Source organism: Alligator mississippiensis, chromosome 10 (genome assembly GCF_030867095.1).
Source record: "Alligator mississippiensis isolate rAllMis1 chromosome 10, rAllMis1, whole genome shotgun sequence".
In the NCBI taxonomy this organism is placed as follows: Eukaryota; Metazoa; Chordata; order Crocodylia; family Alligatoridae; genus Alligator; species Alligator mississippiensis.
In genome coordinates this window covers 18,420,529-18,443,028 of record NC_081833.1, presented here as the reverse complement: position 1 = coordinate 18,443,028, position 22,500 = coordinate 18,420,529, and the positions used below count along the sequence as shown (strand labels likewise).

General features: G+C 44.1%; 1 protein-coding gene across 4 annotated transcripts; it reads right to left on the bottom strand.

Annotated features, from left to right (window-relative positions):
* Window positions 1-1,034: 1,034 nt before the first annotated feature.
* On the bottom strand, window positions 1,035-21,960 carry LOC106737465 (solute carrier family 2, facilitated glucose transporter member 11). 4 transcript variants are annotated; one of them, XM_014593590.3, is made up of 12 exons: window positions 21,822-21,960; window positions 20,969-21,067; window positions 12,878-13,038; window positions 10,907-11,031; window positions 10,337-10,466; window positions 10,067-10,215; window positions 8,565-8,752; window positions 4,009-4,119; window positions 3,831-3,932; window positions 3,141-3,216; window positions 2,308-2,435; window positions 1,035-2,065 (listed from the first exon to the last, which is right to left on the bottom strand). In XM_014593590.3, exons 1-12 carry the CDS (start codon window positions 21,843-21,845, stop codon window positions 1,859-1,861), a joined length of 1,500 nt encoding a protein of 499 aa, XP_014449076.1. In that variant the 5' UTR covers window positions 21,846-21,960; the 3' UTR covers window positions 1,035-1,858. The 4 variants fall into 4 exon arrangements, with proteins under 4 accessions (XP_014449076.1, XP_019349201.1, XP_059569485.1 ...); XM_019493656.2 differs by lacking the exon at window positions 21,822-21,960 and adding an exon at window positions 13,418-16,024 and having other exon boundaries at window positions 20,969-21,055; XM_059713502.1 differs by lacking the exon at window positions 21,822-21,960 and having other exon boundaries at window positions 12,878-16,024; window positions 20,969-21,055.
* Window positions 21,961-22,500: the final 540 nt, after the last annotated feature.

The following is a 22,500-nucleotide window of genomic DNA, read 5'->3' as shown; positions in this document are numbered from 1 at the left end:
GGTCGACCCCGAGGCCCTGAGAGAGAGGGCGGTGTAGTGAGGCCCAAGGGAAGAGAGAGGAGTTGTGTGGCCATGCACAGACTAGGGCTGAATGGGAATAGGCCTGAAGGGTTGTGTGTGAGGTTGGGCTGAGTAGGGCTGAACAGGAGTAGGCCTGAAGGTCAGTCCCAGGGGCGCGTTGAATAGGGCTGAAGTGGGAGTAAGCCTGAAGAGCAGTGCAAGGGCTAGCCCTGTGAGTAGTTGATTGGAAAAATGATGTGAAGACCCCAGGGTGGGGCATGGTGCAGAGGTCCTACAGTGGGCACAGTAGGAACCCCATGTGAGGGGAGTAGGCCAAGGTAGGTCTTCAGATGCCTGAGACTGTAGTTGGGCCAGAGGCCGAGTATGGGGCTCAGCCAGAGCGTGAGAAGGAGTCCTGACCCTGGTAAGTCCTGCACTGCTAGGAGGCTGAGTGTGGGTCAAAAGTAAGACCTATAGTTGAGCACAATGACCTGCTGCTCCGGTGGGTGGGTGGGGAGAGTGAGAGTCTCCGTGAGACCCTGGAGCACCAGTTGTGGTGTGGGTTAAGAACATCATGTGGATGCCATCTGAGAGGCATGGGCTATGGTGCAGGGGAGGTCGGAGCTGCAGATAGCACCCCCTGGCATCAGGGCATGTAATAGGCAGTCTCCCACATTTACCATCCATTTATGGGAGCACCAAAGTCGTGGCAAGTGAGACAGGACAGATTGCCCTATAGAGGCAGGTGGGCGGGATGGCATGGGACCCAACCCCTAGCTTGCCCCCTGTTACAAACCTAAAATACAGTAGTTCCCATAAACAAGAAGAGGGAAGTATTGAACCACTTAACTTAGCTCTGCATATGTCCACAACCTGACCTCTAAAATTAAATGAAAAGATGCTGCCCCTTTCCTTTAATTTAAAATGTTTATCTCTTATTTTTATAAATCATAATAAATAAAAAATGGATCTTTTCCCATCATTGATGCTATATTTTATAAAAAGCTGCAACAAATTGATAAATTTCTGCGTCATCCAATAGCATAGTTATATGTTTTAAGTATCATTAAAACAAAACGTTGAAACATACACACACACAAATATATAAAATTATGTGAAATGCTTGCAGTTAAATGAGAAAACACATGAAGCTTGCCTTTCTGAATGATGTTGCAGATTTGACAGACTATCTTTGTCCAATGATTTAAAGCTCAGAAACTTGGTCTCTTTTTTGAGAAAACATAATGCAGGTTGTGAATTTTTTAGTGAAGTCATTTGAAATTGTTATACTGAGAAACTCACTGATTTCTGCTTGAGCTTGATTTGAGATTTTTGAATTAGTTCTAACCTGAAGCTCAAAGTGAACTTCAGAGTAGAAGACCTATGTGAATCTTGACTAATGAAAATGTTTTTGCAAAAAAAAAGACTTGTAAAGTGACTTCTTCACGGTTCATGTGACCAGACTCTGGAATAGTTTCGGGGGGGGGGGGGGAGAGGGGGGAGGGTGCAGGCCCCTACTCTGGAGATCTTCAGAAGGAGACTGGACACCTACCTTGTCGGGGTTATTTGACACGAGCAGTCTTTCTTGCCCAGAGCAGGGGGGCTGCACTCGATCTCACAAGGTCCCTTCCAGCCCTAAACTTCTATGAGTCTACCTATTTATCACAGCATGTTAAATTTGACATCATCATATTTTGGAGCTTCATAGGGATGAGCATTACACACAAAGACGTTGTCTATGTGTATGAAGAAAAAACAAGGCGATAACGCAAATTAATAGCGTAGTTTTGTTTTGTTTTTCGGTCTGTAAGAATCAACATCTTCAATTTTAAATAGTAAAAGGTCTTTTCATTGGCCATCAAAAGCTGGTGTAGGACATGTGTTCCTCAAGGAAGTTCCTTCTCACAATAGAAGAAAGTTTTTTCCCAGAATATAACTTGGTGAATTCCTCTGTTATTTCTGTGACTGACTTCCCTTTTGTCTCTGGAAGGAAGAGGTAGATGAAGATCCCTGAACCGACAAGAACTCCCATGAATATGAGGAAGCAGAAGGGACCAAGGCTTTCCTAGAAACAGAAATTAAAAATGAGAAATCAGTATATTTTATTTTGACTTTTCCCTTCATTGTCCGTTAATGTGGGCACTGTCTCTTGGAAATTAGTGCAGCGGACATTTTAAGGTGGTTCTAAACACTTTAATTGGAAACGTGTATTGGAAATGTATTGCTGTCCTACTGAGCCCAGCCAAAGTTGCAATAGGGATTTCAATTAGGAAACAATCAGAAACTGATTTGAATGAAATCACTTACAACGATGAATGGGAAAATCATTCCAATCACAAAAAGCCCCACCCAGTTGAGGCACCCTCCAATCACAAAGGCTGAGGATCGAGATGACTGGTTGAATATTTCAACCATGATGGACATGGTGGCTCCACCTGAAGAATAAATAATAACAAAGAAGAAAAAGTTCAGCAGCATTCTTTTTTTCCCCTTTTCCATTTCTTTCCTGATGAAAAGACAAAACAGAGTTATTTTAGTAACTTCTGGGCCTGATTTGAGAAGGCGTAGGGCCATAGGCCTCTATGGTTGCTAAACATTGTAATCTAATATTCTTTGTTAATTAGGACACTGCTAAATAATCAGTCCCAGTTTCTTTCTTTATTAACCCCTTTCTTCATTAATCTCTGCTCTATTCCAGTGTTAATGGGTGCCTATATGCATGCGCTCTGATGCGTTTCAATTAGAATGCTCTAGCATTGCCACAGCATCATGTGTATAAGCCCCTGAGAGCTAAAAAATGGCTGCTGGGGTTTTATAACTAAAGCTCATTGTATGAGCTTTAGTTAAGGCATCCCGTGGCCATTTTTAAATGTGTGGGGGCTTAATACATGTGATGCTGTAGTTTTTTAATTAGAGCTCTCTCCGGGAACCGGTCTAATTAAAAGGCCCTCTCCTCCCCAGCATGTATATAGGCACCCAATGTGCTGAGGTAAAAAGGCCTCCCTTTATAGGGGTATACCTGTATAATTTGACTTGATCTCTGTGTATGTATCTCTTTCATTCCCCACAGTCCAATGTTATTCTACCTAGGTAATATGCACCATTGGATAGTTTGTTCCTGTACATATTGATCTACTCACATGGTCCAATTCCAAAGAAGAAAACAAATAGGAAGATCAGAATGACGCTGCAAAAGGACATCCAGTTATATTTATTCTAGAGGGAAAAACACAGTGAGAGCAGATGTTTGCTAATAACACAGTGGGAATGCAAGCTTCCTTGATTTCTCTTACAGAGCTCTCAAATAGAAAAGCTTTAAATGTGTGAGAGTCCACAGGTATATCATAGATAACTCTCAATGTACAGGAGCATTTTTGCTGGTGGATGGAGGTACTGAGTACTCATTTAAAATGTAGGACACTTCTTTCTGGACGGCACACAACAGATTAACTTTGAGGAGGTTCATAACTTGTGAAACAAAGGTGCTGGTAAAGATGCGGAGTTAAAGCTGTGGTTTATGCTTATAGGATGTTGGAAGGGGTTAGGTAGAGCTGATAAAGTTAGATTGGGACACTAATCACAAGAAGGGTAACGAAAAAGTTTGAAATCTAGGAAAGAAGTTGTAACAAAGAAAGGAAACAAAAGAGCACATGAGGCTGACCGCGAGTGTTGTTACAGAGGGACTTGTTGGATCTGCCACCATGCTGACCAAACTTAATTTTGTGAAATCAAAAAATGTTTGTTCTGTAACATGCAGCTTTTCTCTGTGCAAGGGAAAGTCAGCAATAAAATGGATCTTCAGAAGGACCCATTAAAAATGTCTTCCTTACCTGCAGGGAGAGAGTTATTGTGAGAAGAACCAGCACTAAAGCCATCATTGCATAGCCTTTCCACAGGAGTGTCTTCCTGCCAAACCGCTCAATGGTAATGGTCTGGAAGGCAAAACATACAGTGACTTCACTATAAACATGGCAAATTCTGAGTAACCCTCAGTGTGATGTGACTTACACAGAGTATAGTGGAGAAGAGTTCACAGAGTCCAACACCCAGTGATATATATGGGATACGGCCTTCTTCAAACCCAGCTGTGCACAGCACCTCAAATGTGTAGAAGTAGACCTATAAAATCCAATGAAAGAAAAAAAAAGGGCACTTTACACCACAGTCTCTGGTGAGGGATATTATTACTGAGAAAAGAGGTGGGCATCAGATAAATGCAATGAATTTTACCAGTGATCAATCCTGTACTTTTTTGCCTCTTGCTAGAGTTCTTAATAAGAGGTATTTCTACATATTTGTAGAAATATTTGATCTTTTGACAGGTCCAGAATGTAACTGTTATCTTTTATCAACAAAATAGATAAAGCACGGGCAATGGTATCTGCAAATGTCTACACACTGGTCTGCCAACAAAACGCAACTGTAGTGTGGAGGGATCATCCTTTTATTTACATTTATTGGGCCAAGATTTCACCTGGTGAAAATCAGAATAAGTCTACTGATTTCAGTGGAGTTATGCTGATTTTTCACCAGTTGAATACCTGATCCACTAATGTGAAAATCTGGATTTTAATATATGGGGATTTTGTGGGTATGTTTACACTGGACTATTTTGACTGCTTTTTACTGTTGCCACCACCTTTTTCAGCTCCATTATAAAACTGCTGTACACAAATGGCTAGTTCCTGGTAGCACTGTAGCCTTGATATGTAGATTGGTAATGGGTTAGGTGTCATGGTCCTTATATTGGCATCTGCTCATTGGAAGTAGCAGTCCCATTCATGAGTGGAACTGAAATGATGGTAGAGCAAGTGGAGAACTTAAGCAGGGTGACTGTATGGGACAACATGAGGACACTGCCTGCCTGCCTGCTTGCCTAGGATTACATTGGTTTCACTCTTCCCAGTTTCACTCCGAAGTCACTGACACATTGGCACAGATCTAATCCTACAGGAGGGCTTGGAAAATGGTGAGGATAAAAAACAGATGTAAATAAAGTAGGCAAAGAATGAAACAGATGGAAAGGAACTGACAGAAAAAATGGGAGCCACATCAGTCACCCAGTGATGTATATAGCTATAACATCATAGTGGATGCTGCTCTTATCATAAAGATGATTTGACTGTATTGTACAACTCAGAAGTATTATATCTTAAAGCTATCAAATGAATTGCTTTATACAGCTTTTGAGAAACCAGGAAGGAGTGGGAGAGAAGATGAATGGTACACACGGCTCCTATCCGGCCAAGACTTTTCAGTTTTTGGCAGCTTGTCCCTGCACTAGGGACCTCAGGCTGCATAGAAGCACTGCCAACAGGTCAGAATGGAGTAACAGTACACAGAACCACACATTACTTCAGTATGGATGGCTGTTAGCATCTTGCTGGCCTGTTGCTATCCTGGGGACCTGGACACTGTTATCAGCTGCAGTGGGACATCACAGGTTGTCTCCAGCAATAGTTCAGGAGAAATATCCTTAAGCAAGCAAAGTCTCACAAAGATTACCCTTTATAGTCCCTATATACCCTTTCCTAATAATCCCTAACATTTACATAGTGTTTTTCAGATTTGAAATGCTATGGTTACATTAATTAATTATAGATTCATAGATGTTAGGGTCGGAAGGGACCTCAATAGATCATCGAGTCCGACCCCCTGCATAAGCAGGAAAGAGTGCTGGGTCTAGATGACCCCAGCTAGATACTCATCTAACCTCCTCTTGAAGACCCCCAGGGTAGGGGAGAGCACCACCTCCCTTGGGAGCCAGTTCCAGACCTTGGCCACTCGAACTGTGAAGAAGTTCTTCCTAAAGGGCTCCTGAGGCAACTCTCGGAGACCATAAAAGCTAAAGAGGCGGTAGTCATGGGGGACCTAAACTACCCGGACATCTGCTGGGAGACGCAGACAGCAAGGTCCCATCGCTCACGCAGGTTTCTAACCTGTGTACAGGACCTCCACCTGACACAGGAGGTGCATGGTCCCACTAGGGGGAATGCCATACTGGATCTGGTATTGGCAACAGGGGATGACATGATAGGGGACCTCCAGATCAGTAGCCATTTGGGAGACAGTGATCACCTAATAATAGAATTCAACATAAGACGTCGAGTGGGTAAGGTAACTAGTAGGGTGAAAGTGCTAGACTTTAGGAAAGCTGATCTCAATGCACTCAGGCGATTAGTCAAGGACGCACTGCAGAGTAGGAGTTTTGAAGGGATGGGAGCCCAAGAAGGGTGGCTGTGCCTTAAGGAAACCATCCTTCCGGCACAAAGCAAGACGATCCCCAAGCGAGGCAAAAGAGGGAAAGGGGCCAGGAGGCTTCCATGGCTGACCAGAGAAATCCAGGGCAGCCTAAGGGACAAAAGGGGAGCGCCTAAAAAGTGGAAACAGGATGAGATCACTAAAGATGAATATACCTCCTCTGCTCGTGCTTGTACGGAGGCAGTTAGGCGGGCCAAAGCTACCATGGAGCTGAGGATGGCAACCCAAGTAAAAGACAACAAGAAATTGTTTTTTAGATATATTGGGAGTAAAAGGAAGGCCCAGGGAGGAATAGGACCGCTGCTAAATACTGCTAAGTAGTCATCCACATCACAGCCTCTTAACTTGTTCACCAGTATGGGGTGGCATACCGTATCGAAGGCCTTCCTGAAGTCTAAGTATACGACATCCACCCCTCCTTCTGTGTCCAGGCGTTTTGTAACCTGGTCATAGAAGGAGACTAGATTGGTCAGGCACGATCTGCCCGCCAGAAACCCGTGCTGGTTTCCCCTCAGCATAATTTGCCCTGCTGGGCTCTCACAAATGTGAGCCTTGATAATTTTTTCAAAGACTTTACCAAGGATGGAGGTGAGACTGACCGGCCTATAGTTGCTCGGGTCCTCCTTCCTCCCCTTCTTGAAAATGGGGACCACGTTAGCCCTTTTCCAGTCCTCCGGGACTTGGCCCGTGCACCATGAGTGTTCGAATATTCCCGCCAGTGGCTCTGCAATGATGTCGGCCAGTGCCTTCAGCACCCTCGGATGGAGCTCATCTGGGCCTGCCAACTTAAAGGCATCCAGTTCTTCCAAGTGACTCTGCACCATCTCAGGATCTACCTATGGAAGTCTGGCACCTTCTGCTGCCTCTCTACAACCCCAGTGAGAGACTTGTCGTGCCCCTCACTTAGGAACACTGAGGCAAAGAACTCGTTGAGGAGTTCAGCCTTGTCCCCCCTGTCTGTCACCAATTGTTTCTGCCCATTTAGCAGCGGTCCTATTCCTCCCTGGGCCTTCCTTTTACTCCCAATATATCTAAAAAACAATTTCTTGTTGTCTTTTACTTGGGTTGCCATCCTCAGCTCCATGGTAGCTTTGGCCCGCCTAACTGCCTCCCTACAAGCATGAGCAGAGGAGGTATATTCATCTTTAGTGATCTCACCTTGTTTCCACTTTTTATGTGCTCCCCTTTTGGCCCTTAAGCTGCCCTGGATTTCTCTGGTCAGCCATGGAAGCCTCCTGGCCCCTTTCCCTCTTTTGCCTCACTTGGGGATCGTCTTGCTTTGTGCCGGAAGGATGGTTTCCTTAAGGCACAGCCACCCTTCTTGGGCTCCCATCCCTTCAAAACTCCTACTCTGCAGTGCGTCCTTGACTAATCGCCTGAGTGCGTAGCTTTCCTAAAGTCTAGCACTTTCACCCTACTAGTTACCTTACCCACTCGACGTCTTATGTTGAATTCTATTATTAGGTGATCACTGTCTCCCAAATGGCTACTGATCTGGAGGTCCCCTATCATGTCATCCCCTGTTGCCAATACCAGATCCAGTATGGCATTCCCCCTAGTGGGACCATGCACCTCCTGTGTCAGGTGGCGGTCCTGTACAAAAGTTAGAAACCTGCGTGAGCGATGGGACCTTGCTGTCTGCGTCTCCCAGCAGATGTCCGGGTAGTTTAGGTCCCCCATGACTACCGCCTCTTTAGCTTTTATGGTCTCCGAGAGTTGCCTCAGGAGCCGCGCATCTATTTCTTCCCCTTGGTGTGGGGGTCTGTAGCAGACCCCTACCACCAAATCCCTTTCTCCTTGCCCCCCATGTAGCCTAACCCACAATCCGTCTACTTCCTCAACCTTGGATTCTGTCTTGATGAGGGTTGATGTATATTGCTCACTGACATAAAGTGCAACCTCCCCCCCCGTTTCTTCCCCGACCTGTCCTTTCTGTACAATCTATAGCCCTCAATATGTACCGCCCAGTAGTGGGATGAATCCCACCAGGTTTCTGTTAGCCCCACTAAGTCATAGGTGTTTAGTGCAAGCTGTCTTAAAAGATTAATTAGTCTTAAAAGATTCTTGTTTGAGAGGTGAGTACGTATTATATACTTCATTCTATAGTGAGGGAAGATAAAACAGAGGTACAATGAGGCTCAAAGCCGTACAGTGAATTAGTTGCTGAGCAAGGCATAGAGCTAAAATCCTCATGATTTTCACCCAACTGAAGTCCTGTAGGACACACTGCAGTGTTTGTGTAGGGCCTCCCTCATCGATGCCTGTGAAGAACACTAGCATTTTAAGTAGGGAAGATACTTAACTGCATTGATGCCACAAAGCTGCATCACTATGATAACAGTAACCAAAATGTACAACTGCCAGCGCAAGGATGGGTCTTTCATGACTTGCAGGATGCTCATGGATTTGATGCTTTTAGTTGCAGCCTTTTCTTCCTTCATATCATTGAGTTCTGCTTGATGGTCCATCTCACCCCACAGTTTATCCATGGCTGTGTGAAAGAAAGGGTAAAACATGATAATTCCCCCGTTCACCCATCCTTCTGTTTTTAGTTGATACAATCATGTTTTTAGAATATTCACTAATTGTTCACTCCACTTAGTAGCTCCATCAGTCATTGAGTGAAGCAGTCTCTCAAACATATGAATTATAATTACCATGCCTTATAATTCTGATTGTCGAAGGGTATGGACCCGTTTCAAAATGGGAACATTTCAAAAGGGCAGCAGCTGTTACATTATAATTGTTACATGGGAACAATACAAATGCAGCAAAACCACTCCAACTTTAACACTACTTTATCCCATATATGTGTCCATACCAATGTGCTGCACATGTAGGTGTCCATGCCCTGAAATGCAGAGCACCCACAATCACAGTTGAAATCAGTGAAAGTAATAGGTGCATCTTAACAAATTAGATCATGTTATTTGCCAGTCATTAGTATTCAGCACGTATTTAGCACGTTACATGTCTCAGCACTGCATTCTGTCTATATTTTCCTTTTTTTTATTCCTGCTGTCTATATGGCTCTCATCACTGTAGAATCTAAATGTGTTCCTATTATTTAAACATAGTCACTTCAGTAAGTCTCCCTTGCTTTCCCTATACGAGAAGCATCTTGATTATCTTATAGGGCTTTATATGTATCTGTTTATATATAGCTAGAGGCAGATACATGAATATATATGCATTGATACATATGCATGTATGACTATACATATTGCATATTTATCTGCATTTACTTCTATGTTACTGGGCATGTTGTGTGCCAAGAACTTGCTGAAAGAAAGCTGAATTTAACAAATGGGTTTTGCATTTAATATCAGGGTGGTGAGGTCATTGTTGGTTACTTCTGACTCATGGGGATGAATTCTCTATTCTGTGACCATCTTCTATGAATACTTGATCTCTTGGATTCATGAGCTTCTACCCATAGTTTCACATTTGTATTGTTTCACTGGAACATAGCTGTTGTACGGGGTCAGAGTAAGAGAGCTGGTTTCCCAAGGAGGTCAGCTCAATCACATGGAGGGGTTTCAATACCAGGATGCAGACCTTGAATTGGACTCTGTACACAATATAGAGCCAGAAGAGACAGTCGAGTACTGGAGTAATATGACCTGTGCTGTGAAGCAGACCAACTGCTAAGGACTGCACTTTGTATAAGACATGTGGCTTATACCTCGATTTTAATGGATTACAATTGTCATACTCGTTTGTCACAAACTCTTGGATCACCATGAGCAGATCTCTCTTAGACAGAACTAAAATAAAGCAGAGAGGTAAAATCTGCTCATATTACCCTTCAAGCAGCCTTCCTCATCATCCTTTTGAATTAACAGGTAGGGTGGAGATTCAGGAAAGAACGGCAGAGTGACCAGCTGGATCAGTGCTGCAATTCCAATGAAAGCCATCAGCAATGGCCACAAGGATTCAGTTCCTAGAAATTCACTAGAGAGTACAAGGAAAACATACATATGATAAGACTTTAATTCAGTTTGTTTTTGGAGAGAGAGAGAAAGAAGAAGATATAGAAAAATGAGTAAATAAGTGAAATATACATTTAGTTTACCTTAGTCCCATAATTTGCCCTAAGACTTTTCCTAGCGACCAAAAGAAACCAGCAGAAGAGTTTGCAAATCCTCGCAGTTTCTTGGGGGAAACTTCTCCTGCATACTGAGGGTGTATAGTCATACAGATGCCTTGAATAGAGATGAAAGTTAGGAAGGAGGTGAAGAGACAGGATAATTATATTCATAAGGAATAAAATATCTTTCTAAATTAGGGCCAAATCCTATTACACACCTCTTAGGTGCCTAAATAGTTCTTGGGCATCTCACTAGGGTCTTATTTTACCTGCTTGGTTCCTTGAAAAACTGTTAGCACATCTATTTTTATAATGTGCCTTTGCCTTTTCTCTGTGAAGGTAACTTAATTCCTCATCAGTAGAACTGGCATAATTGATACATACATTTGTTTTGAAGCCAGGATGGGTTATATCTTGCCACATTTCCAAAATGGGGTATTTGTATATTCTATAATCTTAAACTATTCTTAGGGAAGGGAAAACTTAATATGTAAGAAGATAGAGCATTTTGAAACAGGGAGGGGAGTGTATATGAAGGGTAATGTGATGTCCTACCTGCACTGATGCCATAGAAGAAGCGTCCAGACAGAACCATCTCAAAGGACTTGGCCATCTTACTGAAGCCCATGAGAAATGCAGTTGCTATGATAAGTAGATTGTTGCACATTAGGCATTTCTTTCTGTAACAGTGCACAAGAAACTTGTATGAAAGTGCTTGTCAATGTATATCACTTCTTATGCCATCTGCTAATGTCTTCCTTTTGTTGTGTTGTCCAATCCAAGATTATCATTGAGTCCAAAATTGTGGGGTTCATTAAGTCCTTTTATGTTGCATGGTTTAAATTGGTTTTGTGTTGCATGGTTTAAGTAGATGCCAAGGGTAGTAGAAGGTCCTCTTTCTGTGCTGCCCAAGCGTGAGCACATTATTCAGATAAAAGGAAACGCATAGTGAATGTAATTATCCAGTTGTACTTTGGCCTAGACACAGTGGCCAATCATTCCTAGCTTGTGAAAACTGCAATTGGATCTTTGACAAAATCAATCAACCCTGACTTTAGTTATGCATTTTATCTAAAAGAAGCAATATAGGGTTCCACAACACTACTCTCCAGTACTGATTTGGGGGCCCTTAAATAAAGGACTAGAACTAAAATTGAGTAGAAAGTGGTGATTCTGTGCTGGTCCAGCAAGGCATCAGCATTCTTGATACTGTATTAGATAATGCATTAGATTTTGCTACACATGTCTATACTGTATGGGTTTATCAACGTGTATTTGGTGAGCTCATAGAATCATAAAACCACAGAAAATTAGGGTTGGAAGGGACCTCAGGAGGTCATTTCATCTAGTTCAATGTCTTGCTTAAAGCAGGACCATCCTTAACTATATCATCCCAGCCAAGGAAAGCTTTGTCTATCCAGGTCTTAAAAAACTCCAAAGATGGAAATTCCACAACTTCTCAGGGTAAACTGTTCCAGTGTTTTACTACCATCCTAGTGAGAAAGTTCTTCCTAATATCTAACCTAAACTTCCCTTGCTGCAACTTGAGACCATTGATCCATGTTCTATTACCTGCCACCACTGAGAACAGTCCAGCTCCATCCTCTTTGGAACAGGTAGTTGAAGGCTGCTATTAAATCTCCTCTCAGTCTTTCTCTTCTTCAGACTAAATAAGCCTGGTTCCCTCATCCTTTTCTCATAAGTCACATGTCCCTGCCCCCTAGTTGATGAGAGCAGGCAAGCAGAACCCTGGAAGGAGCAAGAGAGGCTGGGGGATTGTATCAGGGAGAAGCAGATGCAGCATCCCCTGAGAGGAGTGGTTGCCATCAAAGGATATTTATTATAGGTGAGAGAAGAACACTCCTTGAATCTGAGAGGCATGTTGGAGCTCCACTCAGGTAGTCGGTTTGAGCCAGTGTAGATAGTCAAATCTGCCAATTGTAGAGAATGACTGAAATATTTAACTCCTTTGCACAAAGATTCAAAGTCAAAAGACTGTGAAATCTAAGTCACCACTTCCCTCTGTTGCTTTGAGCAAGTCTCTAAAGCCCTCTATGCCTCATTATTCCATTTCAGAAATAGGGCAGTGGATGATAATAATAGTTACTTAGCTTTCTTGTAGAACACTGTGAAGATTAATTTATTAATATTAATATTTGTTTCCACTTTGGAAGTAAAAAATGCTGTATTGATGCTAAGTATCATTATCTGTTTGAGTACTTAATTTTATAGATCCTGATGAACCAGTTCAGAGGTTCAGGGTTAATACTAATCAAGGTTTTGGTCATCAGATTATTCTACTGAGTTCTTGTCATTTTAATGTGAATGTGCTATTCCTGCCTGGATTCATCATGGGTTTTTTCCACTATGAAAAATGATAATGCTTAGGGCTCAAATATCTGTTTCCCAAACATGGCAGGTAAGGCAAATACATAGGAGTTATGTGATACTGTTTTTTTTTCACTTTCTACCAAGTTCCTTTTGTTTACAAGTTTTGATCAACAAACTCTTTTCAAATATACACACTTTCCATATTTAGTAGTTAGGTATCCACTGCAAAGACAGCCCAGCAGTCCGCCAATGCCATAGATTGATACAATGAATGACCATAGCAACATAAGGGTCTTCGGATGGAGAGGAGAGCCATATCGTTCCAACCAGGTTTCATTGATAAATCTCTTAACATGCTGGTAAGAAAAAGAGGATGTCATCAATAATCAGGAGGACAGTGCATTGCTCACAGTAATTCTTCATTTAATTAATAGGTTTTTAAAATTTCTCAGCTGTTGCTAATTACTTTATAAGATATGTTACAAATGAGTGATCTGTTAGTGAATAGCTGTTTAGCAAAAAAAGGTCCCCACTGGCTGGCACCAAAGTTTTCTTGCAATTTCTGCTCCTTGTGTCCTATAATATCTTCTTTGCAATTCTCTTAAAACTTTGTACACTGGAATGTTGTACAAGCCTACAGAAAGTCAAGGTATTGTACATCTATATTAGAATTAATAAGTGATATTGCAAGAAATACTTTTTGTTTTTCCTAAAAAGAATGAAAGAATGTATTACCTCCAAAACTCAGGCTAATATTGCAGTGCTGACTTGAGCCAGATATAACATACACTTTTTCTGTAAAGTGTTGCCCATACAGCTGAATATGTGCTTGATATATTAGTCTTAAATTCTCTTATATTGCCAAACCTGTCAGATAGTAATGGATGAGACATTTTTGATTTGAGCAGTGTTTAAATTGAGGTAAAAGGCTAATGAATGGACATACTGTAATCTTAATCCTTGGAAAATCCATATGCAGTATAAAATTAATGAAAATACACCCTCACACTGACATTTATTTCTGTAAATAAATTCCCAAAATTAAAAACACTGATAAATGATCACCATGTATATACATATATTCACGTGACATTTGTATGTCCCTTCCTTCCCCTCTACATTGGAAGGGACAATATAGACTGCAATGACTGTTATTAAGAAATCTCTATCCCAGCACCCAGAATCCTAAAGTATTCAAGTATTGTCATCATTTGTATTAATTTATTTTTTCTCTAAATTTGAACTTTGATGTGGTCTCCCTTTTAATACTAAACCAAAGCCTTATCCAGTATAATGTCCTTCTTGGATTTCCTTATTTTTTCAAAACGGTTATGATGATGCCCTCAAGGTCTCTTTGCTGTTTGGCCCAGGGGGCTGCTTAGTTTAATACTGTAGCAGGGCATTGTTGGTGCCTGCCACTTTATGAGCGGAGTCAAGCAGCCAGCAGGTGCTTGGTTGTGGCCGCCTTTTTAGATCTTTGGCCGCCTGTATAAACACAGCAGGTCACTGCTGGCAGGCCAGGCAGTAACATTGCCTGGCTGCAAGGCTCCATGGAACATCCTGGAGGTAAGGGCAGGAGCTGTAAAAGATTGTTTGGAGGCTCCTGGGCATGACCTAAAACTGCACCCTGCCAGGAGTGGGTGGCTTGGTGGGGCTGTCAGTGGCGCAGGAGCCCCCAGGAAATGCCAGGCCAGTTACCACCCTGGTGAAAGGTGGGTAGGGGCACTTTAACCCCAGCCCTCACCTTTGGGGGGGTCATTTAATATCAGAGGTAGTTGGGGCCAGGCATGGCTGCAGCCACCTGAGCCCTGTGGGGTGCAAGAGCCCAAGGAGAAGTAGTTGGGGCCAGGCATGGCTACAGCCACGTGAGCCCACTGGGGAGGGAAGCCCCATGGCCCCAGTGAGGGGGGTGGTGTGAGATATGGAGCCCCAGTGAGGGGGTGGCCCCAGTGAGGGGTGTGGTGTGGAGCCCCAGTGAGGGGGCAGAAATGAGGAGGAACCATATGAGGGGAGTAGGCCAAGGTATGTCTTTGGACACCTGAGACTGTAGTTTGGGCTGGAGGCTGAATAAGGGGGCTCAGTCAGAAAGACAGGGGAGAGTCCTGACCCTGGGAAGTCCTCCACTGCTGGGAGGCTGAGTGTGGGTCAAAAGTAAGACCTGTAGTCGAGCACAATGACCTGCTGCTCCGGGGAGGAATGAGAGTCCCCATGAGACCCTGGAGCACCAGTCGTGGTGTGGGTTAAGAATGCCCCAGTGAGGGGGGGCAGAGAGGAGGGGCCCTGGCAAGGAAGCAGGTGTGGAACCCCAGTGATGGGGAAACTAGACAGCATGTCCAAATGTATAGAGTTGCTCTGGGAGGGGCCAGGGCAAGCTTAGACCCCATTGAGTAATTGGCTGGCCACTACCCCGGTGAGGGTTGTGGGAGAGGCCCAAAAGTTAGTACGTCTGCCACCCAAGGTATGAGCTAGCTAAAGCTTATGGCTGAAGGGGCCCCCTCCAAGAGGGAGCAAGGCAGTACAAGTTGTCAACATGTGAAAGAGACCCTGTGAGGGAGGGTGGAGTGTGAGAGGCCCTAGTGAGAGGAGGGCAGTATGAATGTGTGTCTGTCTGAGGCCTGACAATGAGGCCTAAGCTTGGCCTGGCTGTAGGCCAGGAGCATTATCATCTGGATACCATCTGTGAGACTTGGGCTGTGGTGCAGGGGAGGAATGGAGCCACAGATAGTGCCCCCTGGCATTAGGGCGAGAATGGACAGCCTCCTGCCTTAATTAAAATGTAATTAATTAACAACAAGGTGTGGCAGGAGAGACAGGTGGGTGGCGTGCCCAAAGGCAGGTAGGAAGACTAGCACTGTGGCTAGTTGGGGACCCCAAGTTTGCCACAAATACACTTACTGAGCATACTGAACAAATGAACAGTGTGCCCTGGGGCATATCTGACAGGAGTGCTCTGCAAAATATGAGATGTTAATCCTGCTGGAAGGAGGATATGTATACACCACGTATTGTTATGCAGCATTCTTAAAGGAAGAGGAACTCATGTGTAGAGGGATTAGAGAAATAGTTCTGTCTTTTTGGACTTGAGGCATCTCTCATTCGACTCAAGGCATCCTCTTTTACTTCTGTGAATTGAGTGGCACCCAATTTAAAAAACTAATTTATGTATTACAATACGTATCTCTGTGCAGAGGACCAGGCAGTAAGTGTGAGGAATTGGCCAGGCAGGGGCAAGTCTGAGCTTGCATTTATCTTCTTAGCTTATCTGCTTATCTCCTCACAGGTCCCAGTACACTTCAAATGATCTGGCAGCACCCCAGGGTGTGACATCATGGTTGAGAATCCCTGGATCAGAATGAATATGGAAAATAAATTCAAACGAGGAGGTCCTACTGAGTTTAGAAGGAAAGACTCAGATTTTCACATGCCCCAGTCTATGCCTTATCTCATTCATTAATGCCATCTACAGGAATATGCTGGCCAAGCTACCTTTTTAACATCATCTGCACCACTTCTTCTGAGTCAATTTATGTTATAGCATTGAGTGGAATAAAAGGTATAGTTTTGTAATGAAGAGAAAAGCAGGATGTTCAAAATGTTCTTCAAGGCCACAGTTGGAAAGGGAATGATCCTGATCTTCCCAGTCCTGTGGCCATTCAGAAATTCTTCCGAGATTGTCCATTTTGACCTCATTTTCTTCCTATGAATCTATTATGGCATTTAATACTACAAACTACCTTGGTAATGGGTAGCTGAGGAGTAATGGTTAATGGATACTGAGGAGACCCTGAAAGCTCCCAGAGGCATTTTTTTAAATCTGCCTATCACTGTAGAAAAGATTAGAGCCATGATCTAGCTCCATCCATCCATGCCCATTTGAGATCTCTAGGGATGTGGTTTGCTGGATAGACCTCGCCTTTGTGTTCAGATAGTGCCATGCATTTGTGGGTTCTCCTGTTGGTGTCTGTTAGGGCTGTGCAAAGCTTCGGGTGGTGATTCGATTTGGAGGGGATTCTTTCTGATTCGGTGGCCAAATCTCCAAATCAGAATCGAATCAGGGGACCAATTTAAGGTCTGAATCGATTCTGGAGATATGGAGAGCTTTGAAAAGATTCGGAGAGCTTTGATGATTCGGGCAGTCCCCGGTGGCTGCAGCAGGGAGCTGCAGCTGACTCCTAACTGGTAAGTACTAGGGGCAGGGGAGGGGGGCCTGGGGGAGGGGACCATGGGGGGACCCCTGGCAGGTTCCCCTCATGGCTGCCCCCTCTGCCCCAGATCCATACTTTAAAGAAAAGCCTTGGTACTCAGTGGATGCTGCTGGGTAGGGGTGATCCCTGCTGCCCCCCACTGCCCCATGCTGCATGTGGGGCTCTTCCCCCTCCGTTCCCCTGGCCCTGCCACAGGTGCCCCACCTGGACCAGCTCTGGCCCTTCAAGAAAATAAAAGCTAAGAAAAGCCCCAGGACTCACTGCTCCTGGTGTGGCCTTGGGGCTTCAGGGGCTTGTGCAAAGCCCCCCATGTGGAGCAGGGCAGTAGAGGGCAGTGGGGATCACAACCCTCCCCCACTGGCAGCAGCAGTGAGTCCTGGGGGTTTTTCAGGGTTTTTTTTTTCTTAAACAGCCAGAGCTGGCCAGGGCGGGGCAACCATGGCGTGGCTGGGGGAGCGAGGGAGGGGTCAGGGTGCTTGTGCAGCACCCCCCATGCAAAGTATAGGGCAGTGGGGGACAGCAGGGATTTTTTTTATTTTTTTTACAAGTGCTGGGAGCTGGGGTAGCCATTGCCAGGCTGGGAGAGGGGTGGGGGATTGACCTGGCCTGGCTGATTCAGAGATTCGGCCAAAACAAATTGGGACAGTGATTTGAATCACCAAATTGAATCACTGTCCCCTGATTTGGCCAAATCCGAAGTGAATACTAGCCACTTTGCACAAGCCTATTGTCTATTAAATGAAAAGCTTAATTTGCCTGTTACCTCTGCATACTATTCATTAGGCCCATGTGAGTAGGCAGCTATTCGATCTGGCTTCGGATCCGGCCGCTTTGGATGGCCGTGGTCCAATCCAGAGCTCCAGACCGGGTTCCCACTTTGATCCGGCTGAAGTGACTCTGAAGCTTTGGAGCTGCCTCGGAGATCTGGCCATAGGGTATAATGGGCAATCAATGAAATATCTATATCTTTTTTGTTTTTTGTTTGATTTGGATGAAACTTGCAGGGGTGGTAGCCCCTGGTGAGGCCATGAAGCCTGCCAAGTTTCAAGAAGACCAGTGTAGGGGCTTGGGGGGAACTGTACTTCAAGTTGCTGACAGGCAAAATTCATGACACAGGTGACCCTGTGTGTGTTAAGGCACAGTGGGCTGAAAACTGCAGGGGTGGTGGCCCCTGCTGAGGCCACAAAGCCTGCCACATTTCAAGGAGATAAGTGCAGGGGTTTGGGGGAAACTGCACCTCAAGCTGCAGACAAGCAAAACTCATGACACTGTGTGTGTTAAGGCGCAGCAGGATGAAAGCTGCAGGGATGGTAGCCCCTGCTGAGGCCATGAAGCCTGCCGGCTGTCAAGGAGATGGGTGCAGGGGTTCTGGGTTTTGGGGCCCTGCACCTCTAGCTGCTGACAGACAAAACTTGTGACATGGGTGCTTGTGCAATTGACTGTCTCTATCTTGGGGCAGCTGATTGTCTGTATTGATTATTTCCTCTCCTTAGTCTGTCTGTGGTTTTGTAGGTGTTAATCCATGCTCGTTAAGTCATTATGTAGTAGCTAAGTACTGTGTATTGAGCTGGTCCCTGAGTGAAACATAGACCACCTTCCCAGCAACACACTCCTAGCCACCATGGACTTTACCAGCCTATATACCAACATCCCACACCAGGATGGCATCCAAGCCTGGCTTACATATCTACAGGAACAAGATTACAACTCAGAATACAGAACCAAATATATTACTGACCTTATACACTTCATCCTCACACACAACAATTTCACTTTTAATAATCAACACTTCCTCCAGATGATGGGAACAGCTATGGGCACTAAAATGGCCCCACAGTATGCCAACCTTTTTATGAGCCACCTAGAAGAAGACTTCCTCAAGAACTGCACCATCAAACCCTTGCTATACTTAAGATAAATCGATGACATCTTCGTCGTTTGGACTGAAAACCTATAATCTCTGATTGAGTTCCATCGGAAATTCAACAATCACCATCCCTCCATCCAACTTTCTCTAGAATACTCCAGCACCAGCATCTCCTTTTTAGACATGATGATCAGTATCCAGAAGGGTAAAATACAGACCATGTTATACAAGAAACTCACAGACCAACATACATATCTGCACAGAACCAGCAATCACCCTAAACACACCAAAAAAGCTGTGATATACAGCCAAGCCCACAGATACCACCGCATTTGCACTGAAGAGAACACATGGGATTGCCACCTCACCAATCTTAAAAAGGCTTTCACCCAACAAGGACACTCCTCCAGAGAGATAGATCACACGTTTGAAAGAGCCACCCGGATACCACGTGAAGAACTGCTGCAGTACAGAAAAAACCCCCTCACAAATTGCACACTGCTGGTTATGATGTATCACCCATCCCTTGAACCTGTACGGAAAATCTTCAAACAATTGCAACCCATACTAGAAAGAGACTCTATTCTTAAAAAGATCTTTCCAGAGCCATCCATCCTAGCCTTCAAACAAGCACCGAACCTCGCTAACCTCATCACCAGAAGCAAACTTCCTCAAGCCCAGAACACACCAAAAGGTGACCATGCCACCACCCCCACTATTACTACACCCCACAACAGAGCCATCAGCATTCCTGGATCTTACAGCTGCACCTCGAGGAATGTAGTATATCTCATCCAATGCACCAAATGCCCCGATGGAAAATACGTAGGAGAGACCAAACAACAACTGCGCACCCGAATGAACGCACACCGGAAATCTATCAAAGACAGAAATACCCAATTATCTGTGGGGACACATTTCTCACAAGAAAACCACTCTCTCTCCAATCTCTCAGTCCTGATTCTCAAAGGAAACTTACACAACACTTCCCAGAGACGAGCCTATGAACTCCACTTCATCAACCTCCTGGATACTAAAAATCATGGACTAAATATAGACATTGGATTTATGACACATTATAACATGCCTGACATCTGACTCCCCAGCTCAGCCTCTGGCTTCTTTATTTTTCATTTCATCCAGAAAGAGCACACACCGACTGCTGAAACTTCCTTAGCCTGATGAAGGGTTTTTGAACCCGAAAGCTTGCTTAATAAATATTCTCCAACTATTTGGGTTGATCTAATAAAAGATATCAGATTCACCCAAGGAACCTTGTCTGCTCATGACTGATTGGTAACTGGTAACGCAGTAGCTTAGCAGCCAGGCCTGCAGTAGTTCCCCTAAGACAGACAGACAGTCCCACAAGCACCCATGTCATGAGTTTTGCCTGTCAGCAGCTAGAGGTGCAGGCCCCAGAACCCCCCCTGCACTGATCTCCTCGACAGCTGGCAGGCTTCATGGCTTAGCAAGAGCCACCATCCCTGGTGCTCTCACCCCGCTGCACCTTAACACACACAGTGTCACCCACGTCATGAGTTTTGCTTGTCCGCAGCTTGAGGTGCGGTTCCCCCCAAACCCCTGCACTGATCTTCTCAAAACTTGGCAGGCTTTGTGGCCTCACCAGGGGCTACCAGCCCTGCAGTTTTCACCCCACTATGTTGTAACACATAGACGTGACACAAGTTTTGCTTTCAAGAATTTGGGGTGCAGTTCCCCCTAAACCCCTGCATTGATCTTCTTGAAACTTGGCAGACTTCATGCTCTCAGCAGAGGCTACCACTCCTGCAAATGTCATCCAAATCAGACAAAAAACAACAACATTATAGATATTTAATTGATTCACCATTATACCCTATGCCCGGATCTCCAAGGTGGCTCCGAAGCTCTTCGAAAGCAGTTTGGAAGCTCCGAACCGCTTTGGAAAGCCTAACGAGGCCAGCTCTTCAATCCAGACATGCTGCTTCAGATGCTGAAGCATCCAAAGCTTCTCTGGATCCGAAGCAGGGTCCAAAGCCTTGCACAGTCCTGCTATTTATGTCCAGCCACAGCCTAGCCCTCATTTTTCTTTTCTAGATAGAATGGGAATGGGAGGAGCTGGGAGCACAAAGTCAGTAGAGACACTTGGGAGTTTATTTTGAAGAGCATCTTTAGAAACGGGACACATCACTCATGATACTTAAGGAGACCGTGTCTGCATAAGGGCTTTCTTACCACAGAAGGATAGTTGATCATAGAAATCTGAAAACCAATTGTGAAGCATCCACCAATTCCCAACATGAAGATCATTTGGAATAGCTTCTGGTACTGAACCTGTGAAGAACCATTAAACACTGAAGAAGGTTGTGAAAAGATCAAGAAATGTGTAGTCATATGTCACCATCTTTACATTTCCAGATAATAACTTTTTGCCATTGGTACATATCAGAAAACTTGTCAAAGCATGCAAGATTCCTACTCAAACAAGATCCATCAGACAGACCCCAGAAGAAGGATTTTGTTTCTTTTCTTCACTGGAATATTAGTTGATCAACATGGGGCTTCGCTTTCTATCACACTTTACCTCAAGCACAATTTCTATATCAATTTCAAGGGACAGATCAGGGAAGTTCTGTTACTTAATAATAAAATTACTATGTTGCAGGGGAAGCCCAGAGGTATAAACACCTCCTCATTATCACAGTCTAATTCTGTTTTTTCCCTGTCCCTTCTCCTGACCTGGAATCTCCTTCTGGCTGCAGTATGGCTTCCACCTTCTCAATAAAGAGAATTAAGTCAGAGAGTTTCCATGGTGTTTCCATCCAGAAAGTTTGTTACATTTCTATTGATGCTTTACTGTTTGAAGCAGAGGAAATGTCTCTGAAAACTTTACTGCTGCTAAACTAGAAGCGTCTGTAAGAGCCCCCTGTGGACATCGTTTTGAAAGTGATTAGTGCAAAGGCGTAGCAATTTTCTTTGTCTTGATAGCATGGGAAACAGACCCCATTTTAAATGTAATTCTGCCCTTTTGAAACCTTGATAATATCAGAAGCCATCATCTAATGTACATAAACCTTGTGGTACTCACCAGGTCAGAGAAAAGTCTATCCATCTGATATCAACAGGGTAGCTGTTTCCAGTCACTGATAGATCCCTGATACATGGAGGAACTCTTGTTTTATGTTTCCTCACTCACACGTGCTACCTAGGTAATCAGAAACTGACATCATGGAACTAAAGTTAATTTTTACTTGATATCGCTTTCATTGAATTACGTCCTTTGCAGCAATTGGATGAGGTTTAGAAATGCTGGTTTAAGCATTTCAACAGTTCAGCAGGAGAGGAGGTCCCCTTGAGTGGGCACACTTTATAGGATGTGTGTGCTCATTGATTTTGATTTGGGAGAGATGAAAATAGTTTCTACATGAATCATGTTTCAGTTGCTGGAAGAAGAGGTGATTTTCTAATACAAGGAAGTGTTCTTATTTGGTTACTTGTTTTAGAAATAGTGAGTGCGTAATACCATTTGGAATGAGTATACTGGGGCAAAGAATTATAAAGTGCAAGTGAATGAGCCATCTTGCAGTTTAATCGTGTTAAGGCTGATGAAGTGTTTTATCAGTCTAATGCCTTTCAGAGACTCAGTCAGCTGCAACTCTTGTAACAGCCTTTGGGCTGAAATACTGTTGTTTCAGCCTGATCATCTTAATTCATCAGAAGAGATCTATCCTAACAAATTGCCAGTCTACAAACCCAGTCGTGTTGCG

Bases quoted from the DNA above. Each gene is read 5' to 3' on its own strand.
- LOC106737465 (XM_014593590.3), bottom strand. From the start codon at position 21,845: ATGGATAGACTTTTCTCTGACCTG. The intron at 21,068-21,821 runs GTGAGTACCACA...GGTTCTTCACAG, and splicing joins ATAGACTTTTCTCTGACCTG to GTTCAGTACCAGAAGCTATT. The intron at 2,436-3,140 runs GTGAGTAGATCA...TTTATTCTTCAG, and splicing joins CTTCTTTGGAATTGGACCAT to GTGGAGCCACCATGTCCATC.